We start from the raw sequence: 19,865 nt of genomic DNA on the forward strand, positions 1-19,865 counted from the left end.
AAGCTTGTGTGTTAGATTGTCAGTAAACTGTGTCTCGTGTCGACCCAGATCAAGTCGACTGTTGTTATTTTCCGACAAACCTCCAATTTACAGTCACATGACTAACGTCTAATCACATGCAGCGGGACTCGCTGGAAGCTGTGCTTTACAATTGTACCTGTAACCGACTCACAGCCTCGGCCGCTGGCTTTTCTTTCAAGAATCGGATGAGTTAACATGCTTCCTACTTGGAAAACTCTTCTTGTTGTATTCTAACAAGTCATCTGCATATTACTTTGAAATGAGGACTAAACCGAAGTTTTGTCCGTGTGGAATTATCATTTTGAGCTCGAGTGGGGAAACGTACGTGTCTTCCCCTCACATCAGTTCAGGGGAATAATCCGAAGGTCAAGTACAATTTTAATGTCCTTCAATAGAAGGTACAACACTGCAAATCAATGTCCTAGCTTTCAATAGCAAACAATGGTTGACATATTGACATTGAGTGATTAGCGATGTATGTGTGTGTCATATTTATATACAAGAATGTGCCAACATCGCAGGAGGGACAGATAGCAAACCCGCACATATTAGACCATTCCTAAGTTTTACTACAAAAAAAGCACTTTATTTAATCAAGCAGATTTTTCTCCTTTTCATCATGGAATGATATGAAAGATCTTAAGTTGAGTCTCTCTCCTTTGGAGATGAAAAAACTTGAAGGCAAAATGAATAAAAGCAGACATTTTAAAAACTCGAAATGAGTTGAAAGTGCTCAGTCCCGGCCCGACAGTGTTGCGGGGCTTGGGGAAAGAAGGCCTGGCTCAGACTGCTCCAGGTCTGGTCCAAAGCAAACTTCAGACCAGGTGTACATTTCTTGCCAAATAATCATCGGCATCACAGGAGGGCGCTGCTTTGAAGAAACAAAAATGCGCCAACTTGTACAGTAGAAATCAAAAGAGAAATGTCAGCAGCATCCTCATTCTCCAGGTACTCAACCTTCCAACAACGCTGAATCCAGGAATCACAGCTGAATCTGGAGGCATGTCGGGCAAAGTGGTCAGCACAGGCGGTCCTCGGATCAGAGTTGACTTGAGAAGTGGTTTCAAGCGGGCGCGGCGCTATAGCTTGATGGTGCCGGTGGGCAGGCTGCTGTTACACAGTCTGTAGTAGCGCAGGTCGTTCACCAGCCGCTGCACGCTCTGAGTGAACGAAGGCAGGTCCTTTGGAAATCAAACAAAAGAGAAAAGGCCGATAAGGTTCAGCGTGCAGGACAGACGAAAAACATCATCCGGAGCGGCCGGAAGATCCAGTAGTGGATTAAGAGCGTACATCAAAAAAATGAGTGTTAAAGATAGTCAAAAATAACTGACTGACAGGGCCTGTGCTCTTGGGCGAACAAAACTTACCATAGAAATGTTTTAACGCATGTAAAACCGATTTAAAGTATTTGAGTACAAATTTTTGTGCACAATGTCCACAGGACAAATCCCAAAATCATCATCTTGTAAAACATTTGTAAGCAATAGCGGTTGAAACCCTACATTTTATCATTTCAATTCATCCCTGGACTTTAGTACTGTATTTTTCGGATTATAAATTGCAGTTTTTTTACATAGTTTGGCCGGGGGTGCGACTTATACTCTGGAGCGAAGAAGGTGTGAAATTATTGAGCTCCCTCGCTCTGATATGTGTGTTTCTGTGTCTGCATGTGTAGCTTTAATATAGCAGCGATCGACGCACGCACGCACGCACGCACGCACGCACGCACGCACGCACGCACGCACGCACGCACGCACTCACTCACTCACTCACTCACTCACTCACTCACTCACTCACTCACTCACTCACTCACTCACTCACTCACTCACTCACTCACTCACTCACTCACACACTCACACACTCACACACACACACACACACACACACACACACACACACACACACACACACACACACACACACAACTTGGTGTTGGATTTTATCAAATAAATTTGCCCCAAAAATGCGACTAATATGTTTTTTTATATTATATAAAAATATAATCCAGAGCGAATTACAATCCAAAAAATACGGTAGTTCATTTGGATTAATCACAGCTTTAACTGCATCTTTGTAATTCAATCATTTGAAACCAAAATGTTTTTCTTTTCTTTATCACTTTTGCCAGAAGATGGCAGTAAAAGACAGTTAGTTAGTCTGATGGGGCGTTAAATTAAAAACACACCCAGTTTTCCTGTTCTAGACCTATTTGAAGGATAAAGTTAAAATTTTACATTAATAAACTGAACAGGCTCCAGGACGATGATAATCCCGTCATTTTTTTTCCTCTTTAGGGAGTGGAGTTAATAAACTAGAAAGATATGAGAACTACCGAAGAAGTCACTTCTCACATACAGTGGTCCCTTAAGACACAAATTTAATTTGTTCCAGAAGTGGGTTTGTATGTTGATTTTTTTCGCATCATAAATTAATTTTCCCCATTTACAAATAACAGAAAACAAATTCATTTGCTTCGATTATATGTGAGAACATTCACATGCGATACTGGTCGTACTTAATTTCCATAGAAATCATCATCCTACTGGGTTCACCACTTGCTTTATTAGGGCCCATAATCATAATTAAAAAAATAGACAAAATAAGCCAAAATATATAAAATTATGCTACACAAGAGACAGGAACACGAGATATGCATACTGTACTAACTACCCGGACAAAGTGACCGAAGGATGCTGGAAGCTGCGCGGCGTTCTTTAAGGTGAAGCTGCAGGCAGCGCCAATTCAGGAGACGCGACGTTGCCATGAAGCGTATTGGAGTTGTGGGGGCTCGCTTGGCACGTACAGCGCAGATTTTGATTTTCTTACTCTCGCATATGTATCGTGAATTTTTTTTGTATTTCCAGGATAAAATTTGCTCGGATTGCACTTGGTATCTTAAAAAGTTCATATACAAAGGGTATCTTAAGGGGAATAATTGTGTTGTGTTTGTGTTACTATTATTCTCACTTGTTCAAGCTTGAAGTTCCGTGCGAGAACAGCTCGCTGGTTGCTGTCTACACCCTGGCAGCCATTGAGGAACTCTGGCATGAAGGCAGAGTAGAAGGCGTCAAAGTCCACTGAGGCCATGTTGTAAATAGCGAGGGTGATTTCCTCCTGGAGAAGGTCGTGACTTTTATGAAGGAGGACCTGCAACAGCACGTTTATGAAGTGGAAGAGCATCGACGTCCGAAAGAGCTTCTGAAATGCAATCAAACAAACTGTGGGTCAGGGGAATGAAGGTGTGTTGTTACAGGTGCAATTAATCCCCAGCATCTCCACTGTAAGTCGCTTTGATTAAAAGCGTCTGCCAAATGACTGTAATGTAATGTAAATGTAATGCAATGATGTGTGTGAGATTTGTTTCATTCTGTTGCATCAGAGTTCTGGTATATGACGGGCGATTGCACTGTTAGGCAAAATGTCTCTGCCTTTTTATAAGTCTGGTTGGATGGCCTTGAACTTGGTGAGTTAGATTTTTCAGCTAGTTATTGGACAGGATTTAGAGAGTCACGCTTATGACCTGAAAAGAAAAAGAAGACCTTTTTTTTTTTTTAAAACTAAGATTTATAGGAGCAGTAAATGTGGCACCTCATACAAATTACAGCTATAGAGACAAAAAAATAATAATAAAAGACGCAAACTGGTTACAGTTAGTGACAATGCATACAAGCCTTAAAACTGCAGACATGCAACGATTCAATGTCAAATCAACATGTCTGCATCCTTGCAATTTATTATTGCTCGTCAGACTGCTGAATAAGCACAGAAAACCAAACATTATTGCCAGCTGCTGGTTGAATTACCCTCAGCGGTCTGTATAGAAGTCTTATCAATGAGCTGACCTCAGAGAGAGTGGATCTGACTAAGACCTCATCTTCTGAATGGAGCCATGGGATTTCAAATGTCTTAGCATGTCATTCAAAGTCCCCCGCATCAATAAACTACCGGCCGCCTGTCATGTTTTGAGCAGATATTGTTCAGACTGTGCTCTGGCTGAACCGCACTTCTATTCAGTCATCGGTGTAGAGTGAAGTATCATCAGGAGCTTAAACTAACCAATGATTTGTTTGCTCAGACGCTTGGATATAATAATCTCAAGTAAGTCCAATGGGAATATCTGACTACTGTCTTTCTGATGTGGTGCTGGAGTCTGTATCATATAATGTCTCTCCTGTGTTTCACTTTGAAAATTTACTGACAGCTGCACTGTATTAGTTCCGATATCAGCGTCTATCAAAGAGACGCTTCATCTTCTGAGGCATAGAAGGCCGAATGTGCCGCAAAATCCTTAATGCTGACGAGAAGGTTCAGAAAATTGCTTCAGCAGCCGCACTGCTGAAGCAGATGGCAGAACAGCTAGATAGATCCGAGGGCTGAGCACCACAAGAGTACTTGTAGTGTTGCTCATGCTTGTTGTCGTGTGGAAAGTCACCATGATATTTCTCCATCTGCAGATTTAATCTGCTGTAGGGTTGCTGCTACTATAATCGCTTATAAACTGCTAAAGGTGCTCATCTGTGTTCTTGTAGTAAGTCTTACACTGAAATGTGACAATTTTTAGATGTCTTCAACAGTTAACATGGTTCCTATTGTAATTTAAAGAAAAAACAAAACCATAATGAAAAATGGTTTAACTTACTCTATGATACAACTTGTGCTTGCTGTTGAGTGACTCCAAATAGGAAAGATTCTGCTTGAAGATGTGGATGTCAGGCTGAAGGAACGACTGTCCAAAAGCCTGGCAATGACATTTAAAAGCAAATCAAAAACTAAATGCAGCCACATTTGATGAACTACTTTGGTAGATTTGATTCACTGACAATGGAGCAGGTTCCACTTTGTCTTAAAATTGATCCAAGTGACTCGATGAATATCAGTTTCCTTCAACTATGTTGCTTTAAATGTCAATTTTTAATCCATTCATCCAAAAGATAGTTCAACTATAGAGTTCATTCATTCATTTGGAAATACAGTGTATGTTTAAAATAAAAAATGTAATCTTTCAACGTGGTGACCATTTAGGTAAACAAAAAATCAAGCAAGGATAAAATGAGAGACCTACGGCATCTTCGCAATGTACCAAAACTGATAACGTGACTCAGATTTCACTTTCAGGATGCACATTGTCATGCGTTTCAATCATATGTCCACCACAGTTGGAGTAAAAACACACACACATGCACACACACCTGCATAGCAGCTGTGAACTGGGCCTCATTTTCCATGGCATCTTCAGAGGCTCCTCTTTGGACACTTGTCAAGACTGAAGTTTTAAAGAAGTACCTCCAGTTTTGGTGAAGTATTTGGTATAGAAGCTCAAACATCTCCGCCTTGACATCTGGGGAAGATCGCTGGCGTGGACAGGAGATGAAACAATTTCAAGCAAATCTGACCCCAGCAAAGCAGGTGAAAACTAAATGAAGTGAGCACCAACTGACCTCGGCCACAATTGGGTAAACTTGCTCCATGCACAGAGCCAGGATGCTTGGCAGGAAGGGCTTGAAAGCTTGACCAGGCTCCTGCACCACAACCTGCAAGATTTTCAGGAACTTCTGTACAACTCGACATCCAGCGCTCCCCTCCTGCAAAATACTTGCTGCAAGCTGCTCCCTACAACACACACAGATTAGGTTAAGGAACTGGCCTTGAGAGAAAAGGGCACTTCTATTTGAGCATTTATATCAGAGCCATCCTAAAAAAGGGTGAAATATCAATAACAATTACTTAAATAGAAGTGTAATTATTGATAAGCAATTATTTTTAACCTGGTGAACATGCTGAGGAATGTGTGGATAATTTGTCCTGTGAAAGCAACACCCATCTGAACTCGCAACGCCTGAAACAGCGTCAAGAAGAAGGCCAACATTTCATCCGTCACATCTAGAAAGAGGAAGGGATTTACATTATTACTTGAGATAATTACTCTCATGGTATCATCTTAACAGAGAGGGACGCACTCACCGGGCTGTTGAATAAACACCGGGAAAAGGCTAAGGGATACTTGGACAGACTCCTGAAGACTCTGATAACAAATCTGACGTGACTTTGTGGATTCCCCAGAGATGCTGTCCACGATGTCTCTCAGCACAGGCAAGGTTTGCTGTATTACAGTTTTTACTAGTAAAAAAAAAAAACAGAAAAAATTATTACGGCAGGAAAAAAGTGTCAAATTCATGCTATCAAGATAAAACACGTTAAAACTAACAAGTAGAAAATAAAAATAAAAAAAAGAGATAGAAATACGAACGGTCATCTGAATCGGCCCGCCGTGGAGTAATATTCACTGTCCCTCTTAAAACACGATATTCTCGAGTGAGCGCTGCCAGCAAACTGGCGTGGTTGCTTGACCGTGTTTGCCATTGCTGCTCAATCTCAGGTAAATTTGGCCAAGGAAGTAGCAGCATGTTGGACAAAGCTCTACATACCAGCAAGTGAGCCTGCAAAAGTAGGACGTTAAATACTGCAAACTGAGAATGAGCACAAACCACAGCAAGTAACAATAATTAACTTGAGTTGTGACAAAAAGTGCAAAACAGAAGCAATCAAAACACCTCTTGGGGAAGTCTGCGGGTCTGACTCCCTGTAATGAGACTGAAGATGTTCTGAACTGCAGGCAAAGACACCAAGAACACCGGTCGCACGGTTGATGTTATAGAAACCATCAAATGGCATGCTGAGAGCAGCAACTTTTCAGGTACCTGAAATTAAAGACACAATTCAAAGATAGGAATGTGGGGTTTAACATCATTCTCATAAATCATGAAAGCCGGTGCGTGTTCAGCTATGAATTACGGTACGTACAGTTACTCTACATATAATGCAGAGTGTATTTCAAATGAGGAAAGAACTTGTTCCATCAATGAATAGTCAAAAGGTAAAGACGCCTTTCCCTCAAGAGGTTCCATTGTACATAATATTTATTTAGATTTATGCAGTCATTTCACAGACGCTTTTATCCAAAGGGACTTACAGTGGAGATGCTCCTTCAAGCTTCAGAGTATTTGAAACATGCCTAGACATCCATGCCCACTAAGAATGGGTTCAGAAAATAAGAGGCCACTTTTGCCACTATTTTTGCATAAAAAATAAGTTCCTTTGTCATGAAGCTCAACTCGAACTGTTTGACCAGACTGTGCTTAACTGGAATGATCAAACTGAGAGCAGCTCAACACAGTGGGAGGGATGTGAATCTGAATAGCAACTGCATCCGTATCGCCTTATCCTGGGAAGTTACCTTTGCAGTGATGAGTGGGCTACTGGCGTTTATTGTAGATGTGATGAGGTTGATGAACTGGCTCTGGTTTTGACTGTGGACCTCACTGTAGAACTGTGCAAGCCAATGAGAGTATGCCTGCAATGCAGCAAGGGCCTGTGCATGTCTGCAACACACACACACGCGCACACAGACCCACAAATATAGGTACTGCAGAGACTAAAATATAAAAAAAAATTAAAAACTTATTCTTGAGAATATTGTGACATGTGCCTGTTAAATGTTAAACTGGGCAAATTGAAGCTAGTGCACACATATTCAGTTCTCCCATTTTCTGTGAACAGCTTCATAAATTGAAGAAAATGACATATAAATAAAGTACGGTTAAAATGGAGAGCAACACTTTCTTGAAACACTTACACGTCAATGAGGTCTGGTTTGAGCACAGAAGGCACGGCGGTCTCCAAGTCATAAAGGCTGGTCTGAGAGCTGTAGCAAGTTACTTCAACCAACCTTAAAAATGAAAACATGCAACTCTTTCATAAAATAAATATTTAACGGTTGTCAAAAATCCACATCACTCATTGTTAAAACACTAATTACAAAAATAACAATTGCAAGTTGAGCACAACTAGGATGCAATATTATCCTACGAGTTTAACACACAATGTCATTTTGAAAAATGTTTTATTCGGTTCACACTTTTATGCATTTTGAATTTTGGAATAGTGCCAGTGCACTGACCTCTCCAGCACTGCAAGTGCGTCACTGAAACGAGCAGCAAAAACCTCCCCGATGAAGTGCTCGGCTACACGGCCGACAGCTTGAAGGAGGGAGCTGAGGTCCCTGAGAGAACAGTGAAGTCGACGGCAGTCATTCTCTGCAGTGACGTTAAGCCTCTGACCTGAAAGTACATTATAATAATGAGCATCACCAAATTTACAGCATTCTTTCCTGTGACATTATTTGAGCGCATCACAGAATGTGAAAATAGACAAAATGTAATGTTGACTTACTAGCTCCGGTGGTGACAATAAATTGTTGCAAACCCAGATACACGTCTAAATTTTCTTGGAGGACTGGAAACTGGAAATAGAAAATAAATCAGACTGTGACTATCACATAATCAAAACAATGATCATCATATGAAACAGTCCCTTGAGAAGAAAATGATTTAAAAAAAAAAACAAATAACATTACAGTACTGGTACTTCTCTTCCATCAAAATTTGCGATCATGTGAAAAGTAACATTTTCGCCACACAACTGTACAAAACAATCACCCAAAACTGCTTTAACCACATGCATAAGACAATAAGAATAAGAATAAGAATAAGAATAAGAATAAGAACAACTTTATTAATCCCGAGGGAAATTGCAGACAACTCTGTCTTAACAGTCAAAGAAAGACAGCACAGTGTGACACAAACAAAAACTATAAATATTCGAGGTTATTAGAGAAAAAAAAAAAGAGGAAAGAAAGTCTTGAGATAAAATTAACTCAGCTAACACAAGATTGAGCCAATATGTACTGTGCTGAGGAGGAAAAGACGTCCCTTAGTTTCCAAGACTTGCTCAGGGAATGACAGACACAAAATCTCTGGAATACCATTTGAATGGTGTGAAAACAGGCACTGCTGAGCTCATAAAACTTCACACAGACCCAAGGGCAGCATGGGGCTCAAAGCCAGGACCCGTGGAGATTACTTACCTATGAGCTGAGGTCCTGCCCCAAAACGTCTAACCCTTTTACGTCTGATGTTCATCAAGAGTTTTAATATAATTGCACCATTCGAGCAACCTTGCTCATTTTTTTCCTCTAATAATATCATTAAGTTCCCTGATGAAGATGTGGGTAACTTCCCGTTTTTTGATCTTCTTCTTCTTCTTCTTCTTTCGGCTTTTCCCTTGTGTGCCAAGTGTGTATGCAAAGTAAGCGTATATGGCATTAATATATAAATCACTGTGCTTATGAAATAACTATTCCTAACCGCTATTCTTTTTCCCCATTCAGACCCCAAAATGTATCTTTCGAAAATTTAAGTTTTTTTAATTGAGCAACGGAAAGAATTCCTGTTGAAATTACAGTAAAGGGTAGCCTCAAACAAAGAAAAAAAGCCAACACAAAAAATGGATCAAAGATTGATGATTACAGTTCGAATAAACAAAACTATGATGAATTGCTAACTGTTCTGGTCTTCTTCCACTTCTCCTTTCGGCTTCTCCCTTCAGGGGTCGTCACAGCGAATCAACTTTCTTCATCTAACCTTAATCTCTGTATCCTCTCTCACACAAACTACCTTCATATACTCTCTCACTACATCCAAAAATCTTCTCTTTGGTCCTCCTCGAGACCCCCTGCCTGGCAGCTCCAATTCCAGCATCCGTCTATCAATACATTCACTGTCCCTCCTTTGTACATGACCCAACCATCTCAGTCTGGCTTCTCCGATCCTCTCCATCCTGGTCACTCCCAAAGAGAACCTCAACATCTTCATATCTGCAACCTCTAGTTCTCCCTGCTGTCTTTTGGTCATTGTAACAGTTTCTAGTCCATACAGCATCGCTGGTCTCACCACTGTCTTTTACACCTTTCCTTTTATTCTGGCTGAAAGTCTTGTATCTCTTGGTACCCCTGACACTTTTCTCCACCCATTCCAACCTGCTTGGACCCGTATCTTCACCTCTTTTCCACACTCTCCTACGCTCTGGACTGTTGACCCCAAGTACCTGAAATCCTCCAATTTTTTGATCTCCGCTCCCTGGAGCCTCACCGTTCCACCAGGGTTCCTCTCGTTTACTCACATATACTCTTAAAATAAATCCTACATAAATTAACATAATGACCCTAAAGCTATTAAATCGATTACATTTTTCACACATTACTCATGGTTCAATACTCAAGGTCGAAAATTAATCCTGTGCAATCGTTTTTAAGAGGACAGTGAGGTTAATTCTCACATATTTCAGCATTTTGTTAACCGACCGAAAACATAAATGGATCTCTTACCAAAGTAGAGAACGCATGGGATGGGAGCAGCTCCATCACCTTGGCAACCACCTCCAGACTCTGACGCAGGTACCTTTGCCACTCAGTCTGTTGCTATAGTTATCAGAAGACATTCAAATGTTGAAGTGAGGTGTGCTTTGGTAAGGTGGGCAGCTCTTGAAATGGACATCATATTAGACTCAACAATATTAATAATAATAATAATCTTTAATTGAACAATTCTGGCAGCAAAAGAGATGCAAATATTGGAGAGTGAAACAAATGAAATCTTCTCACATCATCATCAAGAGTCTCGTCATCCAGCTCTTCTAACTGGGCCTGATTGTATCTGAACTGTATACGATTCAGAACTTCCCTTAATAGAAGACCCAAGGCATCTTTGTACCTGAGGAACAAAAAAAAATACACTGAATACACAAGAACATTTGAAACAAAGCGTAAACAAATATCCAAGGGGACTTTTGAAACATTTTTTACAGAAAATAAAACATTACATTTTTCTGAGACAATTGCTTTTAAGTTCAAGATTGAGTGGCAAACTATGCAGCCTGAGGGGGACGAAAAGATTATCAAGTAACTTACCTATTTAGAACACTTTCTCTGTCAGCGAGTCTACTTTTGATTTTGGTTGTTAGAAAATCCAAAAACACGCTCCATATATCCAAGCAAGCAAAGTAACCCTCATGGGTAGGCTGAAACAATTGAGAGGCAACTTACAGAATCTATTTCATATACTGCAGAACGGTAGAATACCAAAATTGTGTTGCAAAAAATAACTGATTTCCAAAAAGATTATTACCTGATTAAAGGTATATTTAAAAAGCAGAGCAAGAAATTCTACTATTGGAAACTGAGGGCTTGACTCAATCCGTCGCAAATGGACACTGACAAACAGGCGGAGAAAGTCCGTGAATTTCTCCAAGTAGCTGCAAAATGAAAGCAAAGGTTAAAAAAGTAAGCGGGTGAAAAGTGTATCTCACGTTTTAGTCACTCAATGCTTACCAATCTATTTCTTCTCTTTGATTACCTTCAAAACAACCAAGAATATATCAACAGGCATTACTTATGAGAAATTATGAGGCAAGCCCTGTGTGACGTAACGAACTCTGATGACAGACAGTGGTCCTAAAGCTTGGTCCCGAACAAAAACTGTATCCGCTGGCAATTCAGAGGATGCCATTTAGGTGTTAAAATAGGGTTCCTAGATGAATTACAACCTTTTATGACTTGTGCAGATCTGCTAAAACCGCGTCTCTATTTTAAGGGACATACATTTCCATGAAGCCTAGAAGTGATGAAGGCAAAGCAGGAATCAGATTATATTATCAGTGAATATACAACTGAGTTCAGTTAAAATATCTCTCAGTAAAATTTAATGACAGAAAACAGGGTGCAAAGTCAAGCGTGTTTGTGGAGTATGTGTTGCAAAAGTAGACAGTAGAAGGGACTGTTTCATTGGCCTTCTGCTCTTTTGGCTGCTCCTTATATACAATTGACAAATAATGATTCTGGCTGCTTGGTTACCTCACTAAGTACATGAAGAATTAAGAGAACGCAGTAAAAAAGTTGACTGCATATTTTTGGGCAGAGAAATTGAGCCGTTCAAGGCAGGACTACAACGCTCAACTACTTGTGTTCTAACTTACAAATTAAATAGATTTTCTTCCGCTCAATTGACTGTAATCTACATTGAAATATTTTTTTTTGTAAATGTACCAGAAAAAATCTAACTTATCTGTCTTATCTTATCTGAACTTATCTGAGAGAACATAGAGTTCTTGTCTTGTGTGTTAAAAAAGAAAATGTAAACAATAATAAAAATGCGTTAAGCTCATTCAAAAGCTGAACGAGATCATTTGGAAACAGAAGCTATCACTAAATGTGGTAGGATTCCTAAACTTTGTTTGTAATCCTCCTTTCATAAGTTAGAAGGGAAGTTTCTGCAATACACTCCAGATGTCTCCATCATAAAGTCAAGTCACATTGTCCGACTGTGGTGTCCATCTTGATAATGTGGCTTATACGACTCTGCACACAGTTAGACAACTTGTGAATATATTAAGGGTATACTAAGGCTAATTAGGACTGGGATATCGATGAAAAAAGCGGGATCATAAGCTGTAGCTGACCTATTAATGCCTGGTGTATAAACTAGGCACAATTAGACTGTAAAATAGGGGAGAGAAAAAAAATGTAAAAAAAAAAAAATCACCCCAATTTCTCTGGGTTTCAAACTTTGCAAAATATAAATGTATGTTTAAAAACGTTCATAGCCGTATTTCTGAAATGACAAGTTTATGCACACAGGCTCAGAGAAGGAAGTCACAGGGAAAGACATGTGACAGAATAACAAGGAGCCACTTTGCAGAGAAGGCAGGATGAAAACAAAAGGCCATTTTAAGCAATACACCATGACCGAATACCTTCGAGCTACTTCAGACTTGGGCCTGTGTGAATATAATTGTGCTGAAATACTATTGTCTTGAGACACTGATGCCAACAAACCTCTCATCAAGTTCCTGAAGGCGACTCTTGACTGTATGAGCATTATTTTCGCGTGTCAGCTTCTGCAGAAGAAAGAATGTCTGCTGGAACATCCGCAAGAGGTATTCCTCAAAATCCATTGGCACGCAGTTCTTGGACACTAGTTCGTTAACACAGGTCATGGCAAGCACTCCAAGCCGGGCACGATCCACTTTGCTGCCTTCACTTTGCTGTCCATGCCGTCCTCCCCCGTTTGATGTTGGTTGCATTGTCCCAGAATTAAGCTGCCCATTTGAAGAGGAAGAGGTGGAGGAGATGAAGGATCCGGTCTTGGCCTTTGTCCGCAAATCACAGCCAAAGCGTGCAAAATGAAAAATGGATGCCAACAGTGTGGGTGTGATGCTTGTGGATAGAGGGATCCAACTAAACAGGTGAGCCAAACACTCCAAAACCAGACAACAGAGCTGGTGGCTCTCATTGTCCAATGCTGCCATGGGCTGGCAGAGCAGCTTCGAGTACTGGCTGCCCTGAAACAAACTGCCAAGCAGTTCCACTGAGAGATTACAAGAGAAAAAATATAGCTGTTAGCCTACAACCTTATGCTGCATTACAGTAGCAACAAGTCTGCAATTTCACACAGCAAAACACTCACCACTTTCCCCTGAGGTGGGCGAGGGCGGGGGGGTGGAAGCTATAATACTGTGCTTGTCCCAATAGGTCTCAAGAATACCTGCCAATGTAGGAGGCAAAATTGTGGATAGGAGACAGAATTGTCGTCAGCGCTTTATAAATAACAATCAAAATTTAGCATTTAGAAGCAACAAGTGCCCGCGATCCATCGAAAAAATAAGCGATACAAAATATTTTGCTTGGAGATGTAACAAACAATATCAATATGAGGACTCACACAATTGAACATCATCACACAACTGACAATACTCTATAACAGAAAAAAACCAGTATGATTACTTGGGAGTCTCCCTGGCTTTGTCAGCTCTTGCACATCTAACTCAATAGTACGTTTCATTCACATTCATATGTGCAAGATATTTATATTACATCTATAGAGAAGATCTTCACAGCAGCTATTATTGGGTATTTGAAGGTACCTCTTTATTTGAAAACATCCAAAAAGGTTGTTCTTACCTGTCAACAGCCCAAGCACTGTCGGTACCTGATCCAACAACAGTTTACGCAACTCATCTTTCCTGGCAACACTCAAATCTTCACGTGGACATGCAAGTTCCTCTGATGTGGTTTTTAGCATCACTAATCCTAATGAAGCCAGAGCTGGAGACTGGATCAGCTGCAATTCAGAACAAATAAGCTGACAACCTCTTGAGAAAACATTATTATCAAATTGGACTTGATACCTGTAGACCCTTCAGCGCCCTTTTCAAAATGTTTCACGGCTGGACATTGAGCAATATTAAATCCAGGTAAGGCGACAGAACAAGGGTCTTCAGTGATTCATTAGTAGAACCAAGTTACTTTTTCTCCGACAAATGTGACTTTTTACAGCGTTTACAAGATTATATACAATTATGAATTACCATAATAACTCTCATACAGTACACTGCATATGCATGAGGAGCAATACTGTTAGATAACTTGATGATCTACCTTCTCCATTGGACTATTTACCATTAATTTGTATTTTTAAGGGAACATTTTTGGACCTACCAAAAAATTAATTCATTCAGTGTATTGATTTTCTGCGTCAGTTCAGAAAGAACTAAAAGTATCATTATTTTATAGGAAACTTTTCTCCCAAGTACTTGTCTTTTCAACTATATGACATCTCTTGATCAGGGAAACAGGGTGAACATCTCTATCACAAATTTTATTTTCCATTTTGGACCTCTACAGGCATTAAGCATTCCATGGACCATGATGTTTGAAGATGACATTGGGATCTGTAGTGAGAGCAGAGAACAGATTGAGGAAAATCTAGAGAGGCGAAGGTATGCTCTGGAAAGGAGAGAAATGAAAGTTAGTCACAGCAAGACACTACATATGTGTGTGAACGAGAGGAGATCGAGAAGTTGGAGGATTTCAGGCACTTGGGGTCAACAGAGGTGAAGAGACGGGTCCAAGCAGGTTGGAATGGGTGGAGAAAAGTGTCAGGGGTACGAAGAGATAGAAGAACATCGGCCAGAATAAAAGGAAAGGTGTACAAGACAGTGGTGAGACCAGCGATGATGTTTGGACTAGAAACGGTTACAATGACCAAAAGACAGCAGGCAGAACTAGAGGTTGCAGAGATGAAGATGTTGAGGTTCTCTTTGGGAGTGACCAGGATGGAGAGGATCAGGAATGAGGCTATCAGAGGAACAGCACATGTTAGATGTTTTGGACAGAAGGTCAGAGAAGCCAGACTGAGATGGTTGGGTGATGGACAGAGGAGGGATAGAGAATATATTGGTAGACGCTGGGATGCTGGGATTGAAGCTGCCAGGCAAGAGGTCTCGAGGTCTCGAGGAAGACCAAAGAAAAGATTTATTGATGTAGTGAGAGAGGATATGAAGGTAGTTGGTGTGAGAGAGGAGGATACGGAGAATAGGGTGAGATGGAGAAGGTTTATTCGCTGTGGCGACACCTGAAGGGAAAAGACGAAAGAAGAAGACGACGACATGCATTAAGCATTCTCATAGAGAAGCCTGGATCTATAGATGGCTGATATAGCACAGATCTCTCACCCTTTATTGTCCCTTTAAGAGTAATACCAAATATAACGATCCAATGATATGGCTTCACAGATGCAAGCACAGTTGATGCTCTCTGTACCTCACATACGAAATAAAGGTATGTGAAATGAAGCATTGGATAGTGCACCATGGACAAATAACCCATTGAAGAAAAATTGAATTTTAGACCGTAAATGATGCAGTAGCCAAAATTAAAAGTAAAAAAAAAGAACACTGGGTCTATGTATGTGGTTCATATACTGGAGGCCTCTCCCTGTTTACTGTGCCAGGGAAAGCCTGATGTAACTTACTGGGTGTCACTTCAATATATGCTGAGTGGAAGGACTTGCCCATGAGGACTATGGCATAGATTTGTACACTTACTGTTTGGATGTGATTTCTATAACTTAAAGAATACATGTATTTATTTATTTACACATCAAAAACGGCTGACTGAATCTGAGCCAACACGTGGGTCAAACAAAGTGACATTATCTGCAGGGCTTACCTGAAGGGTGTTTGTGAAGAAATCGTGGTAAAACATTGGCCAGTCCTGGCGACCAATATCAACAATAACTTTGCAGAGTTTGTTGCGAATAAAGTAGGGCACAGATTTGTGCTGTGCAAGCAGAAGTTTAGGCAAACAGCTGCGAATCTCCATCTTATCTTGTGAGGCAACACCGATCCACATCTTATTTACCAGATTCTGAAAGTCAAGGGAAGAAATTTTAAGAGCGGCAAGAGCGGAAAAAATTCTGCGAATTTTATTTTTATTAAAGGAAAATATGTTTACTAAAACACCTTCACGTAAATTCAGAACGCTGTAAGAATTATGCGTGAAGTAAGGTCAGAGTAGGTCACAAGATGTTTCAATGCACAAAATGAGCATGACATATATCTTTTTACAAAATAAAGGTCACAGGAAAAGGTTAAAAAAAAAAAAGCAAGGCATCTTTATTACTTCACGTCTTAAGTGCCTGGATTTGAACTTGCGTTGTCTATATTTAGATACAATATAAGAGGAACCTAACGTGTCTAGAAGTTATTCTCAGGCTAAGCGACTTACTTCAAATACTGTGAGACTGTACATCATTACATACTCATTTCGAGTATTAGAGAGGAAGAACAAGCAGTGGCGCCATGCGCCGGTCTGCTGTGCAAAATTATTCAGCAGCTCTTCTGCAAAAAAAGAGAAAAAAAAATAGAATGTGTCTCAAAACAGGAAGTGCATTTAAAAACTGCAATAAAACATATCGTTCACACATTTTAGGTTTCGATTCAAATCCAGAAGGTCGAAAGATTCGATAAATCAGTACTTCAGATGGCAGAACTTACCAATTTCTCTTTTTCGTTCATTAGTTGTGCAACTGTGAAAGAACTCCGTCATTAGGCTCTCCAAAGCACGCAGGGATGCCTCTTCTGAAGCCTTGTGAAGGAGAAAAGGGCATGGTTAAGTGCTACATTCATTCAGAGATCATTGCAAATATGTATGATCAGAACAATAGATGACAGATTTCTGTTTCAGGAGTGGTAAGTCAGCCATTCAACTTCAAGTGACTGTCTATGTAAACTCACAGCAAGAGTGGAAAAATCACAAGAACTGAGTCTGTGGTTTGAATGAAGACACCATTTAATGAAAAAATTAAGAAAACTCTAGAACCGTGTCGAACAGGACGTGGATGACTGAGAACACATATTTTTGACATTTTTAACTTTGATACATTTTTTTAACTGATCATACGCTTAAAGGCATAGTCCACCTCTGGGTGGGTTAAGTTGAAGTAGTTTTTTCCTTTAACTGATCTAACAGACATAGCTTTCAAAGACAGCCTTTGCTACTTTGGGGAACCGGTGTTTGACAATCAAACAACTGTGTAAAATGTAATGAACGTTACAAATAAAGTCTTGCGCCTCATTAGATGCACTTAGCGGTAAAAAAGGCACATCCCTGCTTGCTGTTCATCTCGATCGTCACCAAATTAAAAGGGGAGAAAACGAGACAGAAAAATTACGAGATGAAGCAGTTTTAAGATTGAGTCTATTGGTTTCCTGAATTTTAAACTACATCTTGCCAGCTGTCTTGTGTTTGACTTTGTATTATTAATACCACTCACAATACATTTCCATTGGTTTAATTTCCTACATAAGACAAACCTGCCATGTTCTGTTACGGTTTAATTCAAGAGTAAACTGCTGCATGTATTGTGCAATTGGTAGTAGGTCTGTGACTGCATCGCTGCTTTAATAATTCATTTGCACATCCTGAGCATCTGATGAGCATTTATCTTTTTTTATTTGATAGAAAAGCGTCCATTTTTCCGTCTCGTTTCCACGTGCAGACCTGCAGGCTGCAAAAAGGCCTCTTATGCGAGTGTTCGGAGACATTTGCCCTGTGTCGCTGGGTTGGGAAAGTAAGTTGCAACTTCCTGGGTGGAACCAGGTGTTCTCCACAAATATGAAAGCAACAGACCTTTACCGACGACTGTCGTGTGATTAAAAAGTTTCTAAGGGTGAAACGCGGCTTACAGCTGCAAACAGACAAACTCGTGTGGATCACAGTTATGAGGATGGCGTAATGATAGTACATGATAGTACACCAAAAAACGATCGAGCTGTCATTAGACCAAATAAAGTGAGATATGACCACGTTTGTGTGATGGTCGCAAAAAAAGCAAAACAAAACAACAACATAGACCTTTTGCAAAGCGGAGAATTAAAGAATGTCTCAGTGGTATGCACGTAGGAATTCTGCAAATGAGCCACAACTTGCCGAGGCGTAACGCAACTTGAAGGAAATATTCCGTTTTGCAAGATGGGCGTCAAGTATCGTGAAATGGCTTGAGGAGCTGTCACATCCCGGTGCCAGCAGTCCGTTATGTGACTTACCGGGCTTGGAGGGCCGCGGAGCATACGTTAAATCTGACTCCGGTCACATTTTACTCTACTATCCCCTTACATTAGCTCTTCCTGTGCATGACTGAGATCAATAGATTAGAACCACGTTAGCTACCAGCAAATGACACCGGGGGACGATAGTAATATGTTGACATTTACGTATCAAAGTGTACTTACCATAACGAACCGGCTCCGACGGTTTCTTCAGTTCAGTTAGTCTCGGGTTAAAGCCCTTTATAAACCGACGTTAAATCACCGAACAAGCCCAATTGTGTAGCTAACGTTAGCTATGGTGTCGCTGGCTAAAGCAGGCGCAGAGGGGGTTCATCGTGGTCCGGTCGCTCCTCTCGCTCGATCAGTTTGATGACTTGGCCGACCAAGAGATCCACGGCTTGGAGAGCACACAGTCAGATACTGACACAACTTAACGTGTTTGGATTAAACGCCGTTTCGCTCAATAAACCAGCTATGTCAAATCGCCTCGCACCGTCGCATTATTTCTGTTAGCGGTTTAGGATAAATATAGCGATCCCGTTTTTCGAGCGACGTCGACGCCGGAGACATGTGCAACGATAATTAGCTCTCTACGTTTGCAGAGTGAAATGTTTTGAAGCTAGCCGGAGTTACCCCAATGCTAACGCTGCAGCGGATGGCTAACTCGTTAGCTTTTCCACAAGGATGAAGGCATCATTTTCGTTAGCTAGGTTCGCCGTCAAACGTCGACGTGACCCCGGGGCCGGCGCTCTGGACAACTTTTCCTAGACCTTATGCACATTCAAATTGGCCATCGATGTACGCGGAGTACATCTTGTTGAAAAATTGCTCATAACCCTCAGACTATGGCTGTTCTTCCCCCGTCCGGGTCTTAGGGCGGCTCAGGGACATGGGCTGCGCGGCGCTTCGCCACTTCCTCTTTCGCCGCGGCAGTGAACCAACCCCGGACGGTTGGTGTCAAGTCTCCCCCTCACGGTTGGTACCTCAACCTCCGGCTAGTCCTTTCAAACTACTGGAGCTTCAAAAAAAGAAAGAATAAGAAGAAAAAGGCCAAAGAATAGCGCACGGAGAAAACAGTGTCAAGAAAATCTTGACATCGGTACCCTGTTCGTTCGTAGACGTGCTCATCCAGTTTTACATCCATTCGGTAGAGACCAAGTAGTAACAAAATACACAAAAACGGCCGAGCTAAATATTGTTCGGTTCATTTATTAGTCAAAGGTCTGATGCTTTTTTTTCCCATCTAATTTTATTTGACGATACATCATGAATATACTTTTTAAAATGACTCTCAATCCTCACATATTGACTTGATCCAACGGTAATGTTATAATATGTGTATCACCTGCCTGAGGCCTAGGTCTGATTTGATGTTTAGCTTTGAACACTACAAGTTGGGAAAACAACGTCTTTCGTTATTTTTCACCAATATGCTATGAGCTTGTGACACCTCTGAAATCTAACGGGTGTCTAATGTGCTTGGAATTACAGACATTCATGGGATTAAATCTCAATTTTTCAAACAGCGATTTAGATCGGCCATTCTCCTGCTTTTTAATGTT

General features: G+C 40.7%; 1 protein-coding gene across 1 annotated transcript; it reads right to left on the reverse strand.

Annotated features, from left to right (window-relative positions):
• Window positions 1-441: 441 nt before the first annotated feature.
• Window positions 442-19,285, reverse strand: xpo6 (exportin 6). The gene is made up of 24 exons (XM_086154325.1): window positions 18,487-19,285; window positions 16,750-16,840; window positions 16,481-16,593; window positions 15,923-16,120; window positions 13,874-14,033; window positions 13,380-13,457; window positions 12,749-13,280; window positions 11,043-11,169; window positions 10,826-10,935; window positions 10,520-10,628; window positions 10,244-10,336; window positions 8,251-8,320; window positions 7,979-8,138; window positions 7,655-7,747; window positions 7,256-7,400; window positions 6,573-6,719; window positions 6,269-6,458; window positions 5,983-6,138; window positions 5,787-5,901; window positions 5,460-5,631; window positions 5,211-5,372; window positions 4,661-4,759; window positions 2,989-3,219; window positions 442-1,202 (listed from the first exon to the last, which is right to left on the reverse strand). The coding sequence occupies exons 1-24, from the start codon at window positions 18,487-18,489 to the stop codon at window positions 1,101-1,103; spliced, it is 3,456 nt and encodes a 1,151-aa protein (XP_086010451.1). The 5' UTR covers window positions 18,490-19,285; the 3' UTR covers window positions 442-1,100.
• Between the last annotated feature and the right edge of the window lie 580 nt (window positions 19,286-19,865).

Source organism: Fistularia commersonii, chromosome 10 (genome assembly GCF_037954325.1).
Source record: "Fistularia commersonii isolate RoL2024-O1a breed Wild chromosome 10, RoL_Fcom_v1.0, whole genome shotgun sequence".
NCBI lineage: Eukaryota > Metazoa > Chordata > Actinopteri > Syngnathiformes > Fistulariidae > Fistularia > Fistularia commersonii.

Excerpts from the sequence above, each read along its gene's own strand:
- xpo6 (XM_086154325.1), bottom strand. Across the intron at positions 16,121-16,480 it reads ACAGTCTCACAGTATTTGAA|AATCTGGTAAATAAGATGTG; the intron begins GTAAGTCGCTTA and ends CTTGACTTTCAG. Across the intron at positions 13,458-13,873 it reads AGTGCTTGGGCTGTTGACAG|GTATTCTTGAGACCTATTGG; the intron begins GTAAGAACAACC and ends CTACATTGGCAG.